The sequence below is a fragment of the Garra rufa genome, chromosome 25, assembly GCF_049309525.1.
Source record: "Garra rufa chromosome 25, GarRuf1.0, whole genome shotgun sequence".
Classification (NCBI taxonomy): Eukaryota; Metazoa; Chordata; class Actinopteri; order Cypriniformes; family Cyprinidae; genus Garra; species Garra rufa.
In genome coordinates this window covers 19,441,413-19,469,152 of record NC_133385.1, presented here as the reverse complement: position 1 = coordinate 19,469,152, position 27,740 = coordinate 19,441,413, and the positions used below count along the sequence as shown (strand labels likewise).

General features: G+C 36.7%; 1 protein-coding gene across 1 annotated transcript in view; it reads right to left on the bottom strand.

Annotated features, from left to right (window-relative positions):
• galnt18a (UDP-N-acetyl-alpha-D-galactosamine:polypeptide N-acetylgalactosaminyltransferase 18a) overlaps positions 1-27,740 on the bottom strand; it is a 97,256-nt gene that overhangs the window by 32,310 nt on the left and 37,206 nt on the right. The window contains exons 2-3 of the mRNA XM_073831623.1: positions 10,979-11,171; positions 2,816-2,982 (exon numbers count right to left, since the gene is read on the bottom strand). Of these exons, the coding sequence (XP_073687724.1) occupies positions 2,816-2,982; positions 10,979-11,171 (360 nt within the window). The remainder of the gene's footprint in view (positions 1-2,815; positions 2,983-10,978; positions 11,172-27,740) is intronic.

Below are 27,740 nucleotides of genomic sequence, written 5' to 3'. Positions count from 1 at the left end.
AATTCGTTTATATAGACTCCCCCTTTCGACCCCTCAGGGAATTACGAACATGAACTGAAACGCTGCGAACATCAGACACTAATATTTGCCAGCGGTCTGTGATATTTGGAGTCTCCACCGCTGTCTGCTGGTGATTACTCCCCTCCCATCTGTCTCCTGTGCTGTTTGTTTTTATTAGGGAGAAAGCCATCATCCTGTCTCACCATGGCAACCGGATGGTGTGACGTGGGGCCACTGCCAATCTGCGGGAGAATGAAACGTCCGAACCTCTGCACCTCCCGTTAACCGCCCTGCCCCCGTACTATATCCCACACACGCCGAGTAAAAGGTCACTGTAGCATAACCACTGTGAAGTCATTATTCTGGAAAAACCAAATACTCTAGAGGTGACTGGGAGCAAATGAAAGCTTTTGCTTTCTGATCGGCCTGAGATGAACCCACCTCAGTAGTGTACTTTACCGCACAGAGACAGCACTTATCTGCAGAAAATAGTCAGTCTTAAGCCAGCAGTCAGGGGGTTTCAAACATTTTGATGTCAAGGACCAACAAAATGCGTTTATCCCCTAGTCAGGGACACAATATAAAGGCAGGTATATATTATAATTCAGTGCATACAGACCTATTTGAAAAATATGATACTGTATTTAAATACACTGTTAAAACTATTTGTTGAGTCAACTTAAAAGAATTTGTAGAACATTTGTAACTGCCTTAAAATTTTAAGTTTAGTCAACTCAAATGTCTATTTGTAACATATCTAACATTTCAAGTTGACTAAACTTATTTGAGTTGACTTTACTTTACAGTGTATCTTGTTGGTTTTGTTATAAAACCTAAAGAAACTATTGAATTGCTAATCTTTAAAATATATATGTATTGTTTTTATTTTAAGTTTAAAGTGTATCTTAATTATTTTATATTACAATATATTAATAAAATATTAAGCTAAATATTACTATACATTATTTGTAGTTCTTAAATATTTAATTTTATTATTTTATTACATTAACAGTGTATTCTATATATTTGAAATTATATAATCATATTAATATCTGTAAAATCATAATTATCACTAACAAGCATTATTTATTATTGACTGACAGTGTATCTTAAAAATATTTGATATTATTATATAATAAAATATTTGATATTATTAACAACTATTATGTATTATTATTTTTAATAACAATTTTTATTTACTTTTACCTTTCTTACATTAACAATGTACCTTATATATTTAATAATATTAAATAATATCTTTAAAATATAAATATTAATATAATATAATAATAATATAATATTAATATCTTTGTAACCTTACATATATACATATCATAATTATTATTAAAAGCATTATTTATTATTATTGACAGTGTATCCTAAATATTTTGTACTTTATTAACAAATATTAATATTTTTTTTAATATTATTATTTTGTATTTACATTTACCTTTTTACATTAACAATGTATACTATATATTAAATGTTAATATATAATCTGTAAAATATAAATATTAACAATTCTAATTAATATTTTTAAAACCATATATATATGTTGACAGTGTATAAATATTTGATATTATTACATAAAAAATATTATATATTAACAACCATGTATTATTAATATTTTTAATATATTTTTTTATTTACTTTGACCTTACTTACATTAACAATGTATCTTATAAATGTCAAATAATTACATAATATTAAAATATCATCTGTAAAATATAAATATTTACAAATATAATTCATGTCTTTAAAACCATATATATATATGTAAAATCATAATTATTAAGTAGAATTATTTATTATTGACTGACAGTGTATTTTAAATATTTGATATTATTATGTATTATATACTATACTATTATGTATTAGAATTTTTTAAAGATAATTGTTAATGTTATGTATCATATACATACATACATCACATTACATAATATTACAATATTATCTGTAAAATATAAATATTAACAATTATAATTCTTTAACAAAATATTATATATTATTACAATATTTACCTGTAAAATATTTCCAGTAATTATTTATTATTAATATCTTTCAAATATTGTTTTATTTATTATAATTTCTTTTATTAATTTGACAGCATATCTTTTTTCCACTATTAATGTAAAAAAGGGAAATGTACTGTAATTCATTTCAAATGTTGTATTAAAACCTTCAATGTGCAAGTTAAATTTGACAATGGTGAGAAGAAACTCAAAAAAATTTCTTTCCAGAAAGGCATTTGTACTAATGCCAAAATTATTATTTCAAGTTTTTATTTTTATTAACTATTTTACTTTATTGCTATGGAATCCATGCACTGATATAAAATATATTATGTATTTTGCACAAATTTAGCCAAACCAGCATATATGGATGCACACTTTAAAAAAATCTACAAGGATCATTACACCATCCGGGCGCCTTTTGGATGCTATGATTTAAGACACATCTCGCATACTATTTAGGACCAATATTATGCAAAATGGTAGTAGATTTCTCTCCGGAAAAAGAATTTGCTTGATTAAACTGACTCCTGCTAGGCCAGAATGTTTGTGAGAGAAATTACTTGCTTCTGATGCCAACGCATAAAACATTTAGTTGTGCATACGGGATACATGTACATCTGCTGCCCAAAATCCCCCAGTGTTATCACGTTACAGTCCTTAAATATTCTTTCCACATGAATTCACATTCATATGCATTATTCATCGTAATCTGTCAAACAAGAATCAATCCCCACTAAAGGAGTCCCTGTATGCCCTCGGCAAATCAATAAAGCGGAGCTGGGGCAAAAACAAGCCCTCACCGTTGTTGCTGTTGTCATCCACCAGGATAATCTCCTTCAGCAAGTGGGAGGGCGTCCGATGGATCACCGAATGAATGGATCGCAGGATGACCGACAGCGCCTCATTCACAAAGATGAAGATGATGCTGACTTGGGGTAGGCTGGAGGGGTATGAGATGTTTCTGCACCTGCAGCAGGGGGAAAAAAAACACGGAAATACAGGATCACACACCTGGAAAATGATTAAACATCTCAAACTTTCTCTTTTCTTGAGTTCTGCTTTTAATCCTATTGGAAACATTTTAATTTCAGTCAGAAGAGTCTAAAAGTATGTATTAGTGAGTTATATATTTCATTAGAAATAAAAGTGCAAGACTGTTTTGATTTCACACCAACATTTTACACAGGCGGTATAAACAATCACATAACCGGAGGTGTTTAATTTCAGTTTGACACTTTGAAAGATGATGTCTGTGCAAATTTATTACTGCTTTGTCGCATATAAATCCAAATTTATATGGATGTTGCATTAAAAAAAGCAAAAAACAAAAAAAAACATTATATGTTATTCGCAAAGTTAAATAATAGATTTGTATGTTGTATTGAAAGTAAAATAATAGTTTTATATTTTTATAGAAATATCACATTATTATTATCATATATACATTTATATAATTACAATAACAACAGTTCCCCTTCAGTCGTTTCACTACGACGTTACATATGGGAACTCGCTTGAGAGTCCAATCATCTCTGAGCCTTATTCAAAAGGCCAATGAAAATTGGCGAGTGGCATTTGCATGCCAAGCCACGCCCCGTACATACGGGTATATAAGATGGCGGCATGCAGCCAGTCATTCAGATTTTTGATTCGGAGCCGTCTCTCTGCCCGAGCCTACAACACACACACACAAAAAAAAAAAAAAATTGCAACGTTCCTGCTGCTCAACGTTCCTGCCGCTGGCGTGCTGCCATCTAAAAGAGTTTTACTAAAAGAGTGTTTTGGCAGCCGTGGGATCCTGCGGGCGGCCGTTTTCACGGCCAGAAAAAGCCTCCTGCTCTCCAGCAAGCGAGCCCCTCTGAGTGCACAGTGGTGCCACTGTTCCTCCCTGGGCAGACCGGGACTAAAAGAGTAATTTCTCACGGCTGTGAAAAACGTTCTTTTCAGGGTGTGGCAGTATCCTCACCTCTCAAGACGGCCATGAACGCTGCCTTACATGTCTGGGCCGAGAGCATGCCGAAGCAGCGTTCATGGATGGTTCATGCGTTCATTGCGAGCGCATGACCATGGTTACGCTGAAGAATCATCGTTCTTTTGTGAGACGGCTCCCCTCGTCGTTCCGCAGCAGGTCGTTGAGCTGCCAATGCTTTTCGGCCGCCATGGCTAGACGCGAGGGGGACTTACGAGTCCCTGTACAGAACATGCCGCCAGCTTTCAAAGCCCTGTGACCTTCTGTACCTCAGCATGATCCGTTGAGCTGCCAGAGCAGTACGCTTTACCCCCACAGCCGGGCGTTGAAACAGCTGCACGAGGGTGGTCCTGACCAAGAAGTTATGCAGGAACTCCGCGCCGCCAACGACTTCGCCCTCCGGGCGACGAAGGTCACGGCGTGGTCTCTTGGTCAGGTGATGTCCACGGCCATGGTCCAGGAGCGACACCTATGGCTCAATCTGGTGCAGATGGCAGATGCCGACAAAGTTCGCTTTCTCGACGCTCCCATCTCCCAGAGCGGCCTATTCGGCGACACTGTCGAGGACTTTGCCCAGCAGTTCTCGGCAGTCCAGAAGTAGACGGAGGCCATCAAACATATCTTGCCCCGCCGCGAAGCTACCATCCCGCCGCCAGTGGCCCAGCCTCCACCTGCCCCCTGCGGCTCCTTAAACACCCCCAGCTCCCTCACCCACTGAGGTCCATGAAGCTGGGCTGGCAGCCCGGCCCAGAGCTGGCCGCAGGAGAGCGGGCAACCCAGAGGTGATGGAGATTGCTCTTCGGGGGACGATGACATCAGCGTCCCCACTCCCGGTGGAGGGCCGGGAGCTACTGTCTACTCAAATATCGCAGAAAGAGCCAGTTTCCTCACCTCTGAGGCCTCGGCCCCGAGTTCCCCTTTCGAGCAGCACTTCCCGGACTCGGAGCCTGATATCGCCAGCGCGGGAACCAGAGAAGAAGGTAAGCACTGCTTATGGCAGTCAGACTTTTCTCCAGAATGTTTCTCCCTCTGGGAACAGTCCCCTTCCCCTTCCCCCCCGAGGCTGCCCCACCACGGTCACGTCGGTCAACATTCCCTTGATACCACTGGCAAACCGGTTGGGGACCTGGCTTCAGCTTCCCAGCCCTTCGCGGTGGTTGATAAGGACGGTACGTCTCGGCTATGCGATTCAGTTCGCCAGGCGTCCACCCAGGTATAGAGGCGTCCTCTTCACTTCCGTCCATTTGGACACGCATGCCGCTGTCCTGCGTGCGGAGGTTGCAGTCCTACTGGCGAAGGATGCAATCAAGCCTGTCCCTCCAGCCGAGATGAAGTCAGGGTTCTACAGTCCCTACTTCATTGTGCCCAAAAAGTGCGGTGGGTTAAGACCCATCCTGGATCTCAGAGCCCTGAATCGGTCCCTTCTCAGGCTGCCGTTCAAGATGCTCACGATGAAGCGCATGCCAACGTGCATTCGTCCCCAGGATTGGTTTACAGCCATCGACCTGAAGGACGCGTACTTTCACGTCTCGATCCTTCCTCGTCACAGACCCTTTCTACGGTTTGCCTTCGAAGGTCGAGTATATCAGTACAAAGTGCTTCCATTTGGCCTGTCCCTCTCTCCCTGCGTCTTCACGAAAGTCGCGGAGGCAGCCCTGACCCCTCTTTGGCTGTCAGGCTTTGGCATTCTCAACTATCTCGATGACTGGCTTCTCATAGCTCACTCGCAAGATCTGTTGTGCGAACAGAGGGACCTGGTGCTACAGCACCTCAGCCATCTGGGCCTTCAGGTCAACCGAGAAAAGAGCAAACTCTCCCCAGTGCAGAGGATCTCTTTTCTCTGTGTGGAGCTGGACTTGGCCAATATGACAGCCCGCCTCACGAACGAGCGTGCGCAGTCAGTGCTGAAGTGTCTGGACTTATTCAGACACAAGACAGCGGTCCCTTTCAAAACATTTCAGAGGCTCCTGGGGCATATGGCAGCTGCGGCCGCGGTCACGCCGCTGGGCTTGCTTCATATGAGACCGCTTTAGCGCTGGTTACACGATCGAGTCCCAAGACGGGCATGGCACCGTGGCTCAAGTACGCCTTTCCCCCAGTGAGCCTCCTTGCACAGACCCTGTGCAAGATCAGGGAGGACAAGGAGAAGGTCTTGCTGGTTGCGCCACACTGGCCCACCCGGACCTGGTTCCCAGAACTCATTTCCCTCGCGGCAGCCCCTCCCTGGAAGATCCCCTTGAGGAAGGACCTTCTTTCTCAGTGGATGGGCACAATTTGGCACCCACGTCCCAACCTGTGGAACCTGCACGTCTGGCTCCTGGACGGGACGCATCAGACCTCGTCGGCCTTCCCCAGGCCGTGATAAATACCATCACTCAGTCCCGAGCCCCCTCCACGAGGCAGGCTTACGCACTGAGGTGGGGTCTGTTCGTTGACTGGTGTTCCTCTCGGGGAGAGGACCCACAGAGATGCACGATTGCAGTAGTGCGTTCCTTTCTGCAAGAGAAGTTGGAGCGCAGGCTGTCCCCTTCGACTCTCAAAGTGTACATTGCTGCCATTGCAGCATATCACGATACAGTGGATGGAACATCCCTTGGTAAGCACCAACTCATCGTGAGGTTCCTGCGAGGTGCGAGAAGGATTAATCCTCCCAGACCGCACCTCATACCCTCTTGGGATCTCTACGTCGCCCTCCGTGGCCTACGGGAAGCCCCATTCGAGCCACTTGCGTCAGTTGAGCTGAAATGCCTGTCGCTTAAGACAGCGCTCCTGACTGCCCTGGCTTCCATCAAGAGGGTAGGGGACCTACAAGCCTTCTCTGTCGACGAAACGTGCCTTGAGTTCGGGCCCGGAGATTCTCACGTCATCCTGAGACCCCAGTTATGTGCCCAAGGTTCCCACCACGCCCTTCCCTTCCGCGATCAAGTGGTGAACCTGCAATTTCTGCCCCCGGAGGAGGCAGACCCAGCTTCTATGCCCTGTTCGTGCTCTGTGCTTATACGTAGACCGCACTCGGCACTTCAGACGCACTGAGCAGCTCTTTGTCTTTGTCTGCTTCGGAGGTCAGCAGAAAGGGAATGCTGTCTCCAAACAGAGGTTGGCCCATTGGGTGGTGGAAGCCATCTCCCTGTCTTATTTATATCAGGGAGAGCCATGCCCCTTAGGTGTTCGTGCCCACTCCACTAGGAGTGTTGCCTCATCCTATGCGTTAGCTCAGATATCTGTAGAGCTGTAGGCTGGGCGACACCTAATACCTTCGCTAGGTTCTACAACCTCCGTGTAGAGGCCGTATCCTCCCGTGTCTTAACATAAAGACTTCAGGTGAGCGGGTGGACGGCTGGTGTCGGCTTGCTGCGCCATTCCCACATGGATCCGTGCGCCATTTCCCAGAATGTTCCCTCCGGCGAACCCTGGGTCCTCCATGCCCCGCAGTCAGGCCTAGATGCGGAGTAGGCCCTGACTGTGATCCTGCCTGGGTCTCCTTCGCCCCGCAGGTTGTGGCTATATTTTCAAATATTTCCAGTGGAGAAGACCGCTGTTTTCCTCGTGTATCCCTAAAAAGCTTTATGGATATATTGAATTATTCTTATTTCCATATGTAAAGATCTCATGTGCTCCGCCCCCCCAACCCATGCTTCAGTACATCTGGCATCCCTGTGGGGCCCCTCTATTGGCCCCCAGGGCATTAAGAAGGTTACGTTACAATTTCCATCTGCTGACACGTCCGCCTGTCAGCACGTGGGGTTGTGCGTAACGCGGCGTCAGGGTCGTGGCCTGTTCCATGGGTCTGTTCCCATATGTAACGTCGTAGTGAAACGACTGAAGGGGAACGTCTATGTTACGAAGGTAACCCTCGTTCCCTGAAGGAGGGAACGGAGACGTTACATCCCCTGCCACGACCCTAGCATCGCGCTGACGCCGGCTTGTCCGGCTCCTCAGCAAAAACCTGAATGACTGGCTGCATGCCGCCATCTTATATACCAGTATGTACGGGGCGTGGCTTGGCATGCAAATGCCACTCGCCAATTTTCATTGGCCTTTTGAATAAGGCTCAGAGATGATTGGACTCTCAAGCGAGTTCCCATATGTAACGTCTCCGTTCCCTCCTTCAGGGAACGAGGGTTACCTTCGTAACCTAGACGTTATTATTCAACAACTATTTAATTTATTATTAATGATTATTTAATAACAATAATATAATTAATACCAACAACATAATTTATAAATAATATAATAACAATAATTAAATTTTTAAATAATATAACAACAACAATTATTACTGTTATTTTTGTTATTTAACAACAAAAATAGTCATACTAAAATAATTTAAATTAATTTAATTTAAAATTACTACTACTAATATTAATAGATTATTTTAGCATTACCATTGTTGTTGTTAAATAATAATAATAATAATAATAACAATATTATAATTAATAACAGTGATAATTATTATTACTCATTAGAGCTGCACAATTAATCGTTAAAAGATCGTGATCTCGATTCGACCCCCCTCACGATCTTAATCCAGCATTTATACGATTCAGCCAATTATATTTTATTTATATATTACAAAACTTTTGCTAGCCTAATTACTGCACAGACTGCTGTGAGCTGATGCAGTGACAGGTTCGCCGTTCTCTCCAACATTACATAACCATTTAAACTTCATCTTCAGCGCACATTCTGTCAGATGCAATTCATGGCGCCTCTGTCTCAATATAGGACTTGTACAATTCACATAAAATGACAGCGGCAGAGTTCCACTCACGCAGCAGCGTAATGTCCACTGGGGACACGCTTTTCAAAATCCCGTTGGTGTCCACCCACTTTCAAATGGTTTTGTTAAAGTCATTTCTTGTATTGTAGAATGCACGCTCAGCGCTGCCGAGAGTTTCGCGGGATTGTTAAAACGAAAGTAAAACCCGGACGCGCTTTCAGAAGCAATTTTAATACCCCGCGTTTAGAGAGCGACTCCCCAATGCGCTCAAATTAAGCTACATAAAATATCTAGGCTGTTATTAGTATGTGGGCTGTAAGTTGTGCAGTTGTGTAGATAGCTCTGTATCATGCTTGGAAAATTCGGTCTCTATTAGCACTTTGAATATTGAAAGAGTATTACTTTGATCGTGTCAGATTTATAGACCAGCAGAGCAATGGAACAATATACTGTATGAGCATGACGATCCATTAACCCCTTAACTGTTACTCCCATTTTTGAACAGAGACGTGAAAATGAAGAATTGAATCTTAAATCTTTATAATTCATAGACAAGAACATTTAGTAATATGAATTTGATGTACATTTTCCATGTTAATTCAATGTCTGATTTTAAAATGGCATTCCAAAGGATGAATTTTGAAATTTTAAGTTTTCATCTGATATATCATTTCTTATTATTTCTAATGTGTAATAGGGAAAAAAAGGCAACAAGAAAGTCTGTCTGAGTAAAAGGTCAGAACTCCTGTTATGAAGTAGATTTTTGAGGTGCACTCTTGTCATAAATGAATCTATGAAACTCTTGTCATAAATTATTTTCCTACATAGTTTGTAACACAAAACATTATCTATTTAGGAGCCTTAGACCTTTCCAACGATATATAGTTTGTCATGATTAGATTAGGATTTATTTGTAAAATGTAGAAGTAAACTTGGGCATCCCACAGAGTGGACGTTGACAGCCATGAAAAAATGGTTGACACAAAAATAGGCTAGTGTTTCTAGCTAAGAATCTTTAAATCGCTTTACTCTGACATAATACCTTTGTATGTTTATTTTTTAATGTTAATTTTTTTTGTTTACATTATTACATTATTTTTCATTACATTTCTTTAAATTTAAAGCAAAGTTTATTTTGTCTTATTTCACTGCTATTTTACTGTTGTTTGATAACCTTATGTTCAGGGGTAAATCTTTAAAATAAAAAAGTTCTCCAGAATCGTGAGAGAATCGTGATCTTTTTCTGAACAAAAAAATCGTGATTCTCATTTTATTCAGAATCGTGCAGCTCTATTACTCATTAACATTTAAATAATTTTGCTATATATAAATAAATTTATATTATTAATATTATTAATATTGTTATTATTCAACAATTATTTATTAATAATAATAATTACTATTATTATTTATAAATTATTATTATTCAGTAACAATATAGTTCATAATTGTAATTTAAAAAAAATAATAATAATAATAACAACATTAAAATAGCAGTTTTTGTTATATATAAATATTGAAATTAATTTTCTTAAGAATTTTAGTATTAAATTACATTTATATTACTATTACAAATTTTATTATTTAATAGCAACAATAAAATAATAGTAATATAATAATTAAAATATTATTATTATCATCATTATTATTAACTACTAAATACTAATATTATACAATTTTACTCAATTTTAACTAATATACAAAAAATGAAAAATGTTTTAAATGTTTGTTTTTTTGGATATAGTAACACCATTAGTTTTTATATTGTATTACATTTTTTTTAAAGTTAATGTTTAATATTAATATAATATATAACAGCTTTATATATATATATATATATATATATATATATATATATATACACACACACACACACACACACACACACACACACACACACACACACACACACACACACACACACACACACATACATGTAAATATTAAGGAACAATATGTTATATTTATATGTAAAATATTTGTATTTGTATCATTTCATTTTTACCCACAATTGCCTGATAATAAATACATCAAATAAAGTGATAAAATTTTTTAGTTTGAGCCTTTTTTGATACACAATTGTGCCCCCAAAAGGATTTAATAAAAAAAGGACTGATGATTTATGAGGACATTTCTTCATATCTTATCTTCTTCTAAGTGATTCTTTTTGTTCACTCTGACCAAAATGATAAAGGAAAATAGTTTTTCTAAAAGAACAATGGCTGTGTATATATATATGCTAATAGGAGGGAGAGCAGTGAGCGATTGATTCACCCGTCGGGCCTGAGGTCTGGGATGGCTCTGTCTAGAGAGAGTCTGTCGCTGAGGTAGCCGTTGTAACCGTAGTACTGGAACTTCTTCAGGGCCACCTTGCGGCTCTCTGGGCCGAGGTCGTGACCCCAGTGTGCAAAAAGAGAGTCTGAGAGGGTCTGGTCAGCTGTGTCGTCCCCATCTTTCAGTGGCTTCTCTGGAAGTTCAGACAAAAAGAACAGTGTAAGCAGTGCTAGTGTTGGTGCAATGGCTTTTGGGTAAGCATGTCATCACATCTTTAGCATTGACTCATTTTCACTCATGCTGAGTTAGTGAAAACAAATAATGTAGAAATTAAATATCATTTCTAAACAATATAATAATAACAATAAATAATACTAATACTAAACAATAAAACAACATTTTTATTGTGTTGTACCTCATATTAGCATTAAAATGTGTTAAAATGAAGTAAAATTGTATTATATTAGTATTTAGTAGTTACATAATAATAATATTTAAATTATTTTTTTATTGTTGTTATTTAATAATACATTTTGCAGTAGTAATATAAACATCATTTAACAATTGAATTAAATTTTTATTGAAAGTTAATTTCAATATTCATATTAGGGATGCTCATTTCGGTTAATTTTCCTGACCGACAACCGCTGCTCGTTATCCGATCATAACCGTTAACTGATAAAATTAGAATAATGAATTCGTTTAAAATAAAAATAGAATGCATGAGTATCTGTGATGATACATAAAAATACAAGCAAATGTTTTATTTTAACGTGCAAACAGCAGCATACAGAGCAACAACAAAAACTGCATTCATATACTCAAATTATCACGCATCAGCAGCGCTTCTGAGAACAGTACGGAGCCCCTTACGTCACCTGTAGAAGAAAAATAATTAATCCGTGGGGACGGTTTTGCAATTCGTTCCCTCAGTTTATAAACTGTACTCACGAATTATTAAACTGTTCCCTCGGTTTAACAATTCATGCCCACGGATTAACAAACCGTGCCCACGAATTTCCAATCCGTGCGCTCAGATTTTGTAAACCGTACCCTCGGATTTTGAATCCGTACCCACAAATTCATAATCCGTGCGCACGCTTTCGCAATCTGTTCCCACATTTTGTAAACTGCTCTCACGGATTTGTGATTATGATAAGCTTTTCACCCAGAGTTAGATGCATGCTGCACTATTAATGTTATAAGGCCTATTATTACATTGCATTTAGTTTGAGAGCAAAGGAATGGCAACATAACCTGTACATTATTTGTTTTGTATTGCTTTTTACCTTCTCCTCTCCAAAACTCGTTTTTTTTTTTTTTTTTAATTCAGGTAATTTTATATTTTGAAAAATATCATATAAAACAAAGCCGTTTGAATAGCGCTCTTCACTTATTATTTTATTTTGGTACCATGACCGCACTTACAAAACAGGCTTCTTTTTATCGTTTATTTTACATTAATAACCAATAGGTTAAAACACATGATGTTTTGGCAGCTAATCTATTGGTGAATAATATAAAAATAAAGCTAAAAACACTGTTTTGTCAGTGTTGCATAGTCTCATATAGCCTACTGAGAAATAAAGTTTAATAAATGCAAAACAATGCATCCAGCATATAAACAGGTGTCCTGGTTGGATTTGGGGGCGGGGCCACAAATCCGTGAGAGCAGTTTACAAACTGTGGGAACGGATTGCGAAAGCGTGCGCACGGATTATGAATTTGTGGGTACGGATTCAAAATCCGAGGGTACGGTTTACAAAATCTGAGCGCACGGATTGGAAATTCGTGGGCACGGTTTGTTAATCCGTGGGCACGAATTGTTAAACTGAGGGAACAGTTTAAGAATTCGTGAGAACGGTTTATAAACTGAGGGAACGAATTGCAAAACCGTCCCCACGGATTAATTATTTTTCTTCTACAGGTGACGTAAGGGGCTCCGTAGTACGGAGAAAATCAGAATGAAAAAAAAAAAAAAGAATAATATAAATAGGCCTACACTAAATATGTATAAGTTAAATAACTACCTAATTAAGATGACAGAACTAAAACACACTGAATCCTTCTATGCGCTTCGAAGAAAGGTACCGGTCTTGTTTTTCTCGTCGGCTTCAAACATAAAAACATATAGCGGACCAGCTTATACCTCAGTTTTTAACATGTGGACATGCTGTACGGATAGACTGGAACGCTGTCTGTTAACGCTTAGATCCGTGATAAAAACACTTCACAAAAATCCTTTCAATTTGCGGTTCGGGTCTTTTCATCCACTGTGGAGATACGTGTTTCACAGTGTTCAATAGCCAATCACAGACATTTCTGTTGATCACATTATCGCAGTGGCCAATCAGAGGCGGCTATGTTACGATCCTCTCACCACTCAAAGTGCCGGTTTCAATTCTGCTGAATTCTATACCTCCACGAACTCTCTCATTAAAACAAAGAAAGTGTAGACATGATGTAAATAAGAGATCCATTTACAGAGTAAAGGTTATTTTATTACTTTTTATTAACTTTGTGAGATTGCGATTAACTACAGTAATGTATGAGTGAGAGCTTTCCAGTGATTGTAAGGGGGAGCGGCACTTTTTAGACTATAATTAATTCAGAATTTGATACATTTATTCATGGATTCACTCTTTGATAACCCAATATCGCCATTGCCATCGTGTTGCATAGGCTACTTACATGAGTTACACAAACTAAGAGAAGGTAAAGCAGGTGCTTACTCAGCAAAATATGTCTGAACAGCCGCACTGCACGTGTCGACACGCCTGCGAGTAAACATTTTTTCTTTCACCATGCAGCAAACGTAAAAATAATATATATATATGTATATATATATATTTTTTTTTTAACCGTTTAACTGATAGTAATAATCGGTTAAAATTCTTACTGACGGTTAACGGTTAAACGGTCAATATGAGCATCCTAATTCATATATATATATATATATATATATATATATATATATATATATATATTCTTTATAAATCATTGTTATTATTCAATCACAATAATATAATCAATAACAACGATAATTAAAAAATAATAATAATATTAATAATAATGATAAATTATTATTTTAGTATTACTATTGTTGTTAAACATTAATAAACATTATTATTATTATATATATAAAAATATTAAATTGTATATAATTGTTATTATTATTTAACAACTATTTAATTTATTAATAATAAAATTATTATCATTTATAAATCATTGTTGTTGTTATTAAATTACAATAATATAATCAATAACAACAATAATCATTTTTTTTAAATAATAATATTAATAATAATAATAATAAATTATTTAAGTGTTAGTATTGTTGTTACATAATATTAGAAGTAATAATAAGTGATATAAACGTACATTATTATTATTATATAATATTTAAATATTTAAAATTATATTATTGTTATTCAACAACTATTTAATTTTTTAATAAGCATAATCATATTTATAAATCACTGTTGCTATTCAATTACAATAATATAATTAATAACAATAATAATAGTAATTATAATAATGATAAATGATTATTTTAGTATTATTGTCTACTAATACTATTGTCGTTAAAGTGCCCCTATTATGCCATTTTAAAGGTAGTTAATATTGTTGTAATAGTCTCTTAAAACAGGTTTACATGTATGCAAGTTCAAAAAACACTTTAGTTTTCTCCAAAATTAGATTTATTTTTACCCCGTTTCTAAATGATTCCTAAACGACTCGTGTGAAGCAGTTCGAAGAATCAGTCTCTCTAAACCCCTCCTTTCCGTGAGCCCTCACTGCTGTGATTGGTCAGATGGTGCAGTCCTTTTGGATTGGTCTACCGCTACAGCGCAAAACGAAACGCCCATTGGCATAACTGAATGACAGCTGTGGAGACCTGTTAATGCATAGAAAAGATAGCCTCGATTTTACCCTATCAATTCGAGCCGGAGTCTGACGATGAAACGGTTGAAGTGTCACATCGACAAGAAACTGTTTTGCAAGCACGACCGGAGCAGGACGTTTCTCAGTGGGTGTCATATGTTAACTGTGGACAGTGTTTGCAATTTGCTTTTGTAAGCGAACCGGGCACACCTCTACGTTGTGAACTTCAACACTGTACAATCCATAACACTGCGTTAAGCCATAGTTTATCATTATCATTACTTAAACTAATAAGGCAGACAGACAGTCAAGCTGCATCAATCACAAGACTTTTTAGACTACATTGCACTCACAGCTGAACAACAGAACTACAGAAACGCAAGTTAGCCGGTTACCAAGACATGTGCGGGGTTGTTACACACCATAACGTACACAAAGACGTATTTTGAACGATCGCTAGAAAATACAATTATTAATCATACTTACAGGTAGAAGTTCAGAGGAGCAAGCCGGTCCAAATAAACTGGGCACTGATCCATTTTTTAAAACCAAGCATTTGGTGAATCTCGCGTTGTAACGTTACTCCCCAAGATTAGAAAAGCAGTCATCAGTAAAATGACGCGAACACAACACAAGATTGGCATTGGACTGCTGAGGTGTTGAAAAAATTAATGTTAACCACTGATAGTTTCATCTTTTGGAAGGGCATATAAAACAAATTCACTCTCACAGCGCAGGGCGTCTTCTTGACATGATGTAATCCACGTGAAAATGGTAGGCCTGCTGTTTGTGGGCGGGCAAGTTGTTCGCGAAATTGAACGTGGGCGGACATTACGCAAATGTGTAGCTCGTGACGTGTGGCCGTTACAGAAAAAAGATTCGAATTGCTGACGACTCGTTTAGGCGAATGTGAGCCGACTCTTTTTTTTGATAGACAAAAACTTTATTTATAGTGCACTGTCGGCGTCACAACTTTGCAGATAGTTTATGTTCACATACAGCTACATGACACACTACATGAAATATCATATTTGAAAAGGCATAATAGGGGCACTTTAAGTAATAACAATGTTAGAAGTAATAATAATAGCAGTGATATAAATGTAAATTATTATTATTATTTATAAATATTTCTATTTACATTATTATTCAACAACTATTTAATGTATTAATAATTATTATTCATAAATCATTATTGTTGTTATTCAATTAATAACAACAATTTTTTAAAATAAAAAAATTAAAAGATTTTAGTAACAACTATTGTTGTTGTTAAATAATAACAATATTAGAAGTAATAACAACAGTAATAATTATTATTAATCCTCATAAATGTGTGTGTGTGAATATATATATATATATATATATATATATATATATATATATATATATATATATTAAACAATGATTTAATTATCAATAATAATTATTATTATTTATTATTATTATTAAACTACAATAACATTATTAATAACAACAAGAATTTTTAAAATATAAAAATAAAAGTAATAACAATAATCAAATTAAAATAATCCATTTTATTATATATAAAAATGGAAATTAATTTTCCATTTTTTCAATCAAGTGAAATTACAATATTAAATAACATTTATATTACTATTGCTAATGTTGTCATTAAATAACAACAATAAAAAATAATAATACTAATAATTTTAATATTATTATTATTTTAAACTACTAAATACTAATATAATACTTATTTACTCGATTTTAATTGTGCTTAACAGCACAATGAAAAATGTTTAACCATGTTTTTTTTTTTTTTATTATTATAGCAACACCATGAGTTTTTACCATGTACCATGGTAATTCCATATTGTTTTGACATGTACCATTGCCATACCCCATCTTTATTAAGTACCTGTGTGTACTGTGTTGTACTATGGAATATGAATATAGTATTTCTCAGTACTATGGTATCATGGTATAATGCCATAGTACTTTGCAATGGAAGACAGCCAACTGCAGTTTGGAATCTATTACTACTAAAATAATGATTCCATTTCTTCCCTAACTTCCATTCGTCAAGTCAGCGATCCAATAAAGATCTTAAGAAAACCTAATCCTTCTCACCCAAACTCTCCACCAAGCTGCCCAGGCAGCAAATACCTACCTTCCAATACATCAAATTCAAATACTAAGAAAATATGACAGTTTGCAGAACTATGAATGCTGAGTACGCAGGCAGAACAGAGGGAAAGTGCCCTGGCAATGCTCAAAGAATGATGAAAGGCCATTGCCCGTAATTAAGGAATGCTAATTAACAGCAGAGGTTATTTAATTACAGCCACTGCAAAGAGCTGGCCTGCGGAGAATAATTCATCTTTGCACTGCAGACACTGACAGTCTGAAACCAACTTCAGACCAGGAGACATTGCTTTCATGAACTAGAAATGCCTTTTAAGCTCTTGCTGTGTAAATACACACAACAAGAAGTCTGTTTCAGTCTTAAATGATCTTTAAAAAATCAATCCTTTACAATTTTATTTGTAGCTTACTTCAATTCTTCCAAACTACATCAGCAATCTCAATTTAGGATGTTGGAATTGTTGCTCAAATTAGCAAAACTAAGGGCCAGTCATGAGGCTTGAAAATCACATTCACCGTAAATTAGAGCTTAGCCTCATTCCAGCTCTATTCAACAGAGTAGCCTACATTCAAAATGAAAACAGGACACAGTGTTATAGTCTAGCAATAAAATGGCAAGATGAATAACAGTATTTAAGGCCCAAAAAGCCTTCATTATTGTGTTTAGTAGTTCAATTCACCATGTAATTCAGGTAGTCTCAACATGAGCGCACTGATATTCAAATAAACAGTCTAAATAGGTATCCTCTCTGTTGAGGACTTCAGATTCAGACGATAATCTAAGCAGTTTTACTGACACTGTTGTTTCCTGTCAAAATAAGTTTGTCCTTGTTTGTCCTGAACAGTTAAACTGTCTGCTGTTCTTCAGAAAAATCCTTTAGGTCCCAAAATTCTTTGGTTTTTCAGCATTTTTGTGTATTTCAACCCTTTCCAACAATGAATGTATGATAATGAGATCCATCTTTTCACACTGAGGACAACTGACAGACTCATAATGCAACTATTACAAAAGGTGCATTAAGAGGTAGCTTCTGAAGGGCAGTACTAAATGAAAAAAAATATGATATTTAAGTAAAATAAGAAAAATGTACATATCTTCATTCTGTTCAAAAGTTTTCACCCCTGGTTCTTAATGCATTGTTTATCCTTCTGAAGCATCAGTGAGTGTTTGAACCTTCTGTAATAGTTGCATATGAGTTTCTCAGTTGTCCTCAGTGTGAAAAGATGGATCTCAAAATCATACAGTCATTGTTGGAAAGGGTTCAAATACACAAAAATGCTACAAAAACAAAGAATTTGTGAGACTTGACAATTTTTTTCTGAAGAACAGCAGGTATTTTAAATGTTCAGGACAAACAAGGGACTCATGAACGACTATCACTTAACAAAAAAACAGCTGTGGATCATTCAGGTAACAACACAGTATTAAGAATCAAGTGTATTTAAACTTTTGAACAGGGTCATTTTTATAAATTCAGCAATTATTTTATCTTGTGGACTATATGTAAACGTCATTTATGTGGAATATCTTATTCAAAATAATAAACATTTTGCAGATTATGCAAGGTGTATGAAACTTTTGACTTCAACTGTACATAAAATAATTATACAATACATAACAAAAAATCTGCACAACAACAACAACAACATTTAAAGATATTCACAGCTTCGCACTACCAAAGAACAGGGCTAATTATAATCAACTCTACAAAAAAGTACAAAATCAGTTAATATAATCCTTATCCGCCGTGCTCAGTAAAGTATATACCTCCCGCCGCAACTGTTACTAGATTAAGCTCTTACTTCAAAGTAAATAATTTGACCATTCCTGTAAGCTCTGAAGTTATCAACAAAATAAAGAAACACTCAAAGATTTAATATTTAAAAAGGATTTAACAAAACCCATTTAGAATATCTCTTTACCACCAAAACCTGTATGGCTTTCTTCCTTCTGTGGAAATTTTTTGACGAATACCCTGGCCAATCTTTTCAATATAATGAAAGAAGAATGAGGACTGTGGCTGTCAAGCTCCGAAATGACAAAAAGCACCATTAAAGTATCATAACAGTGGTTCATAAGACTTGTGCACCATATTCTGAGTCTTTCAAAGTCATACAATAGCTTTGAGAGAATACATTATTCAATATTTTTCCATCAGCGCTCCACAAAAGAAAGAAAGTCACACAGGTTTGGAATGACATGAGGGAGAGCTATTCCTTTAAAATGCTGCGAAAAGAAAAGATTCATGTTGTGAGAGAAATATAGTAGGATGGATCCAATCCAAAACAAAGTTGTTTCCCTTTTTAAAATGCGAAAGCCTCCGGAGGGTTGCGTCACGGCGGACGGCTAGCATTTCTGACCTCGCCTGTGGCATGCCGTCTGCCTGTCAGTGCCAGCTCTATGAAGCGAATGTAAAACAAGACACCCAGCATGTAACCTAAACTATTGAGTTCAGAAGAGCACATGCAAACAGCCTGGAAATGCAAAAACATCATGCCGTTCTGACATTTTGGAGAAGCTCTTTGCCACTAATATAGGGTTCATGTGAGAGTGCATGTCACATGCGGTTTGCGTGCATGTGCGTTTGTCTGAAGAGGACTCTGACTCACGGAGCCGAGACGACATTTTGAGCCAAAATATGAGAGCACTCACATGACCCTAATGAGTTACATAGCTGACCTAATGTTTTGCTGTCAAATTTATTCAGACTGATGAGACAACGCAGACGGCCAACAGAGCTCTGCTTCCTGAAGACATACTTTCCATTTTAAGATCATTATCAAGACTCAGACGGATTTAATAAACAAATCACCGGAAAAACAATACATGGGTGTTTCTTCTTATGTCCCAGGGCTTGGTTTTATTTAGACCAACTGATTTTAACTTAAAGGTCACATTAAAACTGTCTTGGAAGCTTCAATTCAATGTCTTCGTTATTTACTCTATTATCCAAATGTCTTTTATGTAAAGATTTTGTTGTTGCCTAAATGATTCACAGCTGTGGTTCCACAAACTATTGAACTATTTGAACCCTGTCCAGTAGTGACTGTGTGATTTTGAGATCCATCTTTTCACACTGAGGACAACTGAGGGACTCATTTGCACCTATTGCAGAAGGTTCAAACACTCACTGATGCTTCAGAAAGAAAAACAAGGCATTAAGAGCTGGGGGGTGAAAACTTTTGGACAGAAAGAAGATATTTTTTTATTTTGACTAAATATCTTTTTGTTTTTCATTTAGTACTTCCCTTCAGAAGCCACAGAAGATACTTACATGTTTCCCAGCAGACAAAATAAGTTAAATTTACCCTAATATTCAAATTTCAAATGTTTTCACCCCCCCTCCCCCGCTCTTAATGCATGGTTTCCTTCTAAAGCATCAGTTAATGTTTGAACCTTCTGTAATAGTTGCATATGAGTCCCTCAGTTGTCCTCAGTCTGAAAAGATGGATCTCAAAATTATTTGAGAATCACTGACAAACAAGGGACTCATGAACAACTATCACTAAACAAAAACAACAACTGTGGATCATTTAAGTAACACTAGTATTAAGAATCAAGGGGATGTAAACTTTTGAACAGGGACATTTTTACAAATTCAACTATTATTTTCTCTTGTGGACTATATGTAAACGTCTTTTATGTGAAATATCTTATTTAGGTCACTACCAAATAAAAAAAAAACATACATTTTGTATGAGCAGATACTCCAAAGTGTATGTATTTTTTTTTTTACCTCAACTGTACCTTGAGTTGAAGAAACACCCATAATAAATGATGCATGTTTTCCACTTGCTGCTTCTAATTCTGTGAAAATGCAACAATTGTTTTAAAGCTGTGACGTCATGAGTTTGTTGGCCCGATGCTGCTGCTGTAAGATAAGATGTGCATGACTAAGAGGTAACAGGATACTCTACTTGATTAAATTAGCCAGTAGCGCACAGCTCTAATTGAGCCAAGCACAGATACACAACAACAATTTGTTCACATTGTCTAAAAAGTTTTTTTTTTAAATCTATAAATGACAACATATTGCATATACAGTCCACCGTTGTAAAAAATTTCATGTAGCAATTTAGACCATAGCACAAAGATGTAAAAGCACTTTACGAGCAATGTCGAAATACTTCCATTTTTTGTCCATAGCACCACCGACCAATCTCATTATTTGTTTGCTTTATTGTGCCAGAGCAAATATTTGGCACAGACACCATCATAAACCAGTTTATTGCTTTCTTTCTATGCAGTGTACCTTAATCCAAATGGCTCTTGTATTTCAACACATTTGAAAGTCTCTCTCGCTGTTTTGTCTCAGGGCTGGATAGTCTCTCTCCACACTAACAGCTATCATTATACATTCGGGACAGTCAAAAGCATCATATTGCAGTACAAAATGACCAGATGCCCAAAGCCATTTCCACAAGCAGAACACAGCAAGAGCATCTGTAACCGTGACAGACAAAGCTGTGAATAGCTTCTGGACAACACTCTCAAATGCTCAATCAATTCTGCTGTTATTCGTCAAAAAGCATATGGTGACTTTTAGAAAACATTCCTGGATATATTCTTCCACACACATCCTAAAATTTTGCTATTGTAGAGGGTTTGCACATACGTCACGATTTGGTCAGTTACCCTGATGCGTGGCCATATTAGAGATACTCAGATGTAAGCAACAGCATGGATTGCATGGTTAATGTACCACTGAATATGTTGTTCTACTAATTACGCCGTCTAAACCATGGAAAAACGTGAAAGCTGCTAAATCATATAGAGAAGGACTTAGTAAGCAGGAAAGGGCACAATATTATGACAAACTAGTTAATAGGTGGTAAAGATACGTACAAGCAATATAAAGATATTCACATACCTGACTGGAAATGATAAGAACAAACACAGATGTTATCAAGATTCTTGCCCCGGAAATCCTACTTGAGTTTGACCAACCACAAATGCCTCTCATTCTTCAGACAGTTTTTTGAACTCTTCTCCTTGAGTTGTTATAACTTTTGGCAGTCCATAGTAGGTTACTTCAATTTTTTCGGTCTGACCAATTAGTACAGCCTAAAACATAATAACTGATCATTTTCATCAGCAATAATCAGCATAATACACAAGTTTCGTTGGGTTCTGTGGCATTGTTTACCTTCAGTGCCATCAATATGGTGGTGTTGTGAAAACACTCTGAAAACTGATTACCTGCATCTGATACAGCATTCATTCTTCAGCTCAATCTAATATTCACAATAAAACATTAGATTGAATGTCCGCAATGTTTTTGTTGTTTTATCCTTCCATCTGTAAAGTGTGATTTCCAATGACAGCTGAGTGCATCTGTTGGCTGCATCTTACAACTTAGCTGAAAGTAAAACAACTTCCATGTTTACAACAGCATTTCAGTCTCTTTTAGTATAAAAGTCTTACTGCTGAGTGCTGACTCGCGCATAAAAACATGAAAACTTTTTTGTCGCCATCTAATGCGCGCGCACTTCCCTCTCTTTTTATCTGCGTCTGCTCTGTTCAGTGAGTGGCAGAGGATAGTTAAAATGATGTTGCTTCCAGTGCTTGAAGTGGGCAGGTACGCAGGTACTTCTGTATTTTATCCCTTTGCGTACTGGCACTTTTTCGTGCGTACCGGCACTTCTGACATATTGAATGAATCTAAGCGGAGTCGGTCTATAGGATTGGTGGGGGGTTGATGCGTAGAGCCACATACGCGTATACATGCGAAAACTGCGTATTGTATGCACATCAAACTCATGCATATCATATGCACGCCAAAGTCAATTTCAGTGTATTAATAGCACGCCAAATAGAAACAGAAAATTGTGCTACTGGTACGCATTTTCATGAGACTGGGCTCTCGAATCAGTACATTATAACGAAAACAACACCTTAAAATTAAAAGAAGCAGGTTTTTGCGATCACATAATTTTAAACGGGGAAACTCCTGGAAAGTCCAAGGATCGTGAAAGCATTCAAACTATAAGTTAAAAACAGTGCTAATAATGCAGAGAATAGTGACTTATGTCCAGATGCCGGTAAATGATTCATTTTAGAGTTTATTGTTACACTATACCTTGTGAATGTATGAAAATTAAAAAGTACTTATTTATTTAATTGTTAATCACAGCTATTGTCTTCATCGAATTCAAGGAAATTGCTCAGTGCAAAGAAAGAGAATTAATGGGAACTTGGTATTTCTATGTTCTTTTTTCATGTGTCTAATAGAAGTTTTTCAAATAACTTGTTCATGTCTATGACCTAGTCTTCATGCTCTATGTCGAGTATGGTTTCACTAATATTATACTACAGGGCCGTTGAATGCTTGAATCTGATTGGCTGACGAACGTTCTAGAGGTGTGCATTATTTTCATGAAACGCACAGTGAACATAGTTCCAGGCAGCTTTTGACCGCAGTACATGTCTGTATCATTTCGCCACACGATTTCAGTTATTTCAAAGGTCCTTACAGCCCAAAACGGCAAAATAACCAAAAGCTACAGCGACACAGGCAAAACTAATACATACGGTAAACAACAGGATAAAAACGACAGATTATGTCCATGTTTTTCCGCAATATTATGTTTTATTATGTACGGAAAGCACATACTCTATTTCTCTCGCTCTCTCTCACTCACAGACGCACACACATACAGTTAGCACTCACGTTAGCATTCGCGCTAATGTTGTTAACGCATCTCTGACGATGACGATAAACAACTTAAAAACGACATGACAGTTTTCACGCAAGGTAACAACGGCGTGGTCTTGAAGAAAATGAACTTAAAGTTTTACTGTCAGTAGAGACGATGCTGCCAGTCACCTTTGCTGTTGTTATATGAGCTGTGTAAGAAATTAATCCTACTCACAAAAACGTTTTAAGGATAAAAACCAGACGAATGTCTTGAAATATATCATCTGATTGATGTCTTGAGGTGTGGTAACAGTAGGATAAGCGGAATAATTGACTTTGGGCCGTAGTATTCTGCGAAAATAATGCACACCCGAGGTGTAACGGCCACTCCGCTTCGCGTCGTGACTGCATCACCACCTCGGGTGTGCATTATTTTCGAAGAATTCTACGGCCCGTCGTCAATTATTCCTTACATAAACTATACATTTGCTTAAAGCATCCATATTTGTCCATGCCTATGTTGATAAGACTATTAAAAATGTGAAAAGTATTAATTTATGGTACATTTAGAACAGATAAAAATGTGCGATTAATCACGAGCTAACTCATGACAATCGTGCAATTAATCGCGATTAAATATTTTACTCGATTGACAGCCCTAATATATATATATATATATATATATATATATATATATATATATATATATATTCAAACTAATGTTTATTGTGAAAATGAGAGTGAGCTGAAGAATGAATGCTCAGATATCAGATGCAGGTAATCACATTCGCTCAGTCCATCTCTTTCTCATAATACTCCACATAACAGGGCTCTAGAGTGCGACCAATTTGGTCGCACGTGCGACCTAATTTCTCAATGGTGCGACTAAAAAAAAATCAAAGGTTGCACCGGTGCCACCAGCCGTTCGAGGGGGGAAAAAAACGAAACTCCGTCACTCTTAAAGTCTCCCTGTTGCTCAACAACAGACACACACTAGACCCATATCGTGGTCTAAACCAATCAGAGATGAAGGACGGATCCTGCCCCCCCCTCTGATTGGCCGTGGTCCAGATATTCCTGTACGTGTGTGTACGTTTGAAAATGCATGTGATGCAGTCAGGCTGTCTCTACATGGTCAAGCGTTTACAATGCCTCCTCCGCAAAAACACGGACTGGATCGCGGACTTCATTCATAAAAACCGAATTTACTATGGCACGGAATGCCACGTAATACGTCGATTTTTGGATTGATAAATCAAAAGTTGGTCTGTCACTTAATTCAAATCGCGATATGGACTAGAGTCTGTGAAAACTGAAAGGCAAAAAGACCGTTTAATATGAATCCTGCATGTTCCGTTTGCCTCTATGTATGAATGGTTGGAGACGTGTATTTTTTTTTACTACACGCGTATAGGCTACTGAAGCACGCGTGACGCTCCCGCTAATTTTTGGCACTTGCATCTCACATGATCAGATAAACTCAATCTCCAAACCTGCTGTGAGTGTCACTTTTACCGTTTCATTTGAGAAAACTAGCATCATATCATACTGTACACACAGAAACTTCACGGCAACCTGTCAAAATAAAAGTACGGTTTAACATGAAACAGAACAATATTAGTCCTGTATTACTTTTGTACAGTATAATGTAACGTTAGGTGTTTATATATTCCTATTTATAAATCATATATATGTTTGCCAAAAATTAAAAAGGTTTATTTTTCATTTGATTAAAAATAAATAAATGTTTATGCTTTCATTTGATTATGAGAAAAATTAAAACAAGAATTTCAAAAAAAAAAAAGATTGTAGAGCCCTATTGTTCAAAATGTTAAAATAGAGAGTTTTGGACTTATTTTTTCACTGAAATGTTTTCGTTATTACACAAAGTAGGGTAAAGTACTGGGAAAAAAACCTAGGGGGAACACTGATTCTTATGAAGAAAAATGGCTTGAACGTAAACCCGACGTACAGCAATGATGTTGCATGCGCCCAATTTATAGGAGTCATCGCATCAAGCCATGAGGTGTTCAGTTTGAAGCCCTTAAAACACTTAATTTAGATTTTCTTTTTAGTTAATTATCTTGAAATTTGAAAGTTTAAATTTCAGCTCAGTAAAGCACTTTAAGCACCAACACTTTTTCAGTAAGTTGCCTTTCTTGTAGAATTGTGCTTCAAATAAAGAACTTTATATTGACCAGATTGTTAGTTAATCATTTACAAGTCAATGTTGCCTATATGGACAGGGATTAAAAAAAATAAATAAATAAAAAAATAAAAAAAGTGAACTTGTAAAACTGCGGTGTTAAATGTGATGCGGTTGAAAATTTGGGTGCACCTAACTTTTGGGTGCACCAGTGCAACCAGTGCAAAAAGTTAGTCTAGAGCCCTGCATAATATAGTGAGCTATTGATGATGCAATAAGCTTTTACTGGTATATGTATTTACACACTTGTGCCAACAAACTGTTGTATAAATGCAATATCACACTTGTAGAGGTGAGATATGGTTGTATATCTGCACATTGTGATTACCTACGGCATAGCCATGCACTCATTGTCTTCATTCTCCCACATGAGCAAAAGTGTTTTAGTTTCACTATCTGTCCAGTTTGACAATATTTTTGAAGTATGAGTCACAGGATGATCAAACAGAATGTGTTTTTGCTCTTATAAACAAGAGACGAACATAATAGTATCCCACTGCAGAGCTGCAGTGCTGATGAATGGAAAAGAACGCTGGGTCTCGACAATTTGAAAAAGATGAGAGACGAGGCGCAATGGTCAAAGATGCCCATCTAGTGCATATTTACATAGAAAAATTATTTTTAAAAAAGCGGTGGAGCTTTGTAAACAGCTCAGAGTAATCATATCATCTAAACAGGAATGCTATGACTGGCCAATTTGGACTAAAGCAGACTATATTCATCAATCTTCATTATGCATTCACACAGAGCACATTCCGGCAATTTACTGGTAATGTTACAACTTCTCATACCGGTAAATTGCTGAAATGACTTTACCAGGATTTTTGAAAAGGTCCTGTTCACATATGATCTCTTAACGGTAATTTACCAGTAATTAACCAGTAAAGACTGTATGTGTGAAAGGGGCTATATATACATTGATTGCTCTGATTGACCAACAAATGACTGACCATGACCTTTTAATGCAGCAAGCCATGTATTCAAAATAATTATTGAACTGATCTATAGTATGCATTTTGCATTTACACAAACAACCACACACTCCAGAGAAATTGAAAAAAATAATATGCAGATTCCAGGGCTGTCAGATACATTCATGCCACTTTGCATTTCCTCGTAAATCTTGTTATCTGACCCTCTCCTTTTTCATTACATAGTTTTCAAAGTAGACTAATTACACCAATATGGGTCAGACCGGCCTTATTCCCCTCACAGCAATTATATTAAGCGCATATTTCAGATGAAAGGCATGCCTCAGAAGTTAGAGAGTGCTCAGCTATATTCATGTTTCCAAAGAGTAACAGTGAATCATATTTAATTGTTGATTTCTTATACTGAAAACACAATGGTCACTGGAATATCTTAGCGCTTTCTTTGCTGAACTGTAAGGTTGTGAAGAATAAACAATTCTTCAGCCACGTAACAGTTTATTAAACTAATATTGAACTGTTTGTGGTTGCTAAGCAATATGGAAACTTTCTGTATTAATACTGCATGCAATAACAGGTGTGCACTTAGAGTCATTTTACACAAATCACAGTCATAATTGACTATTTATTTGGAACTAATATAAGTTTATTGAGCACTAAATCATATTGAATGACTAATAATACTGAAAATTCAGCTTTGCATCACAGGAATAAATTACATTTCAAATATACTATTTCACAATATAACTGTTTTTATCATATTTTAGATCAACAGCAGCCTTGGTGAGTAGAAAAGACTTTAAAAAACAATAAAAAATACTTTAAATTTCTGAACAGTAACGTAAGAGGACTAGAGCGAGACAAAAAAAGAGGTTTGACCTTTCAAAACCAAATATTCATATCTGTCTTTCCAGAACATTAATGCCAGACAATAACAGCCAAACAGCATTTTGTTTATTTATTTATTTGTCTGAGTACAGGACTTGAATCCCTTG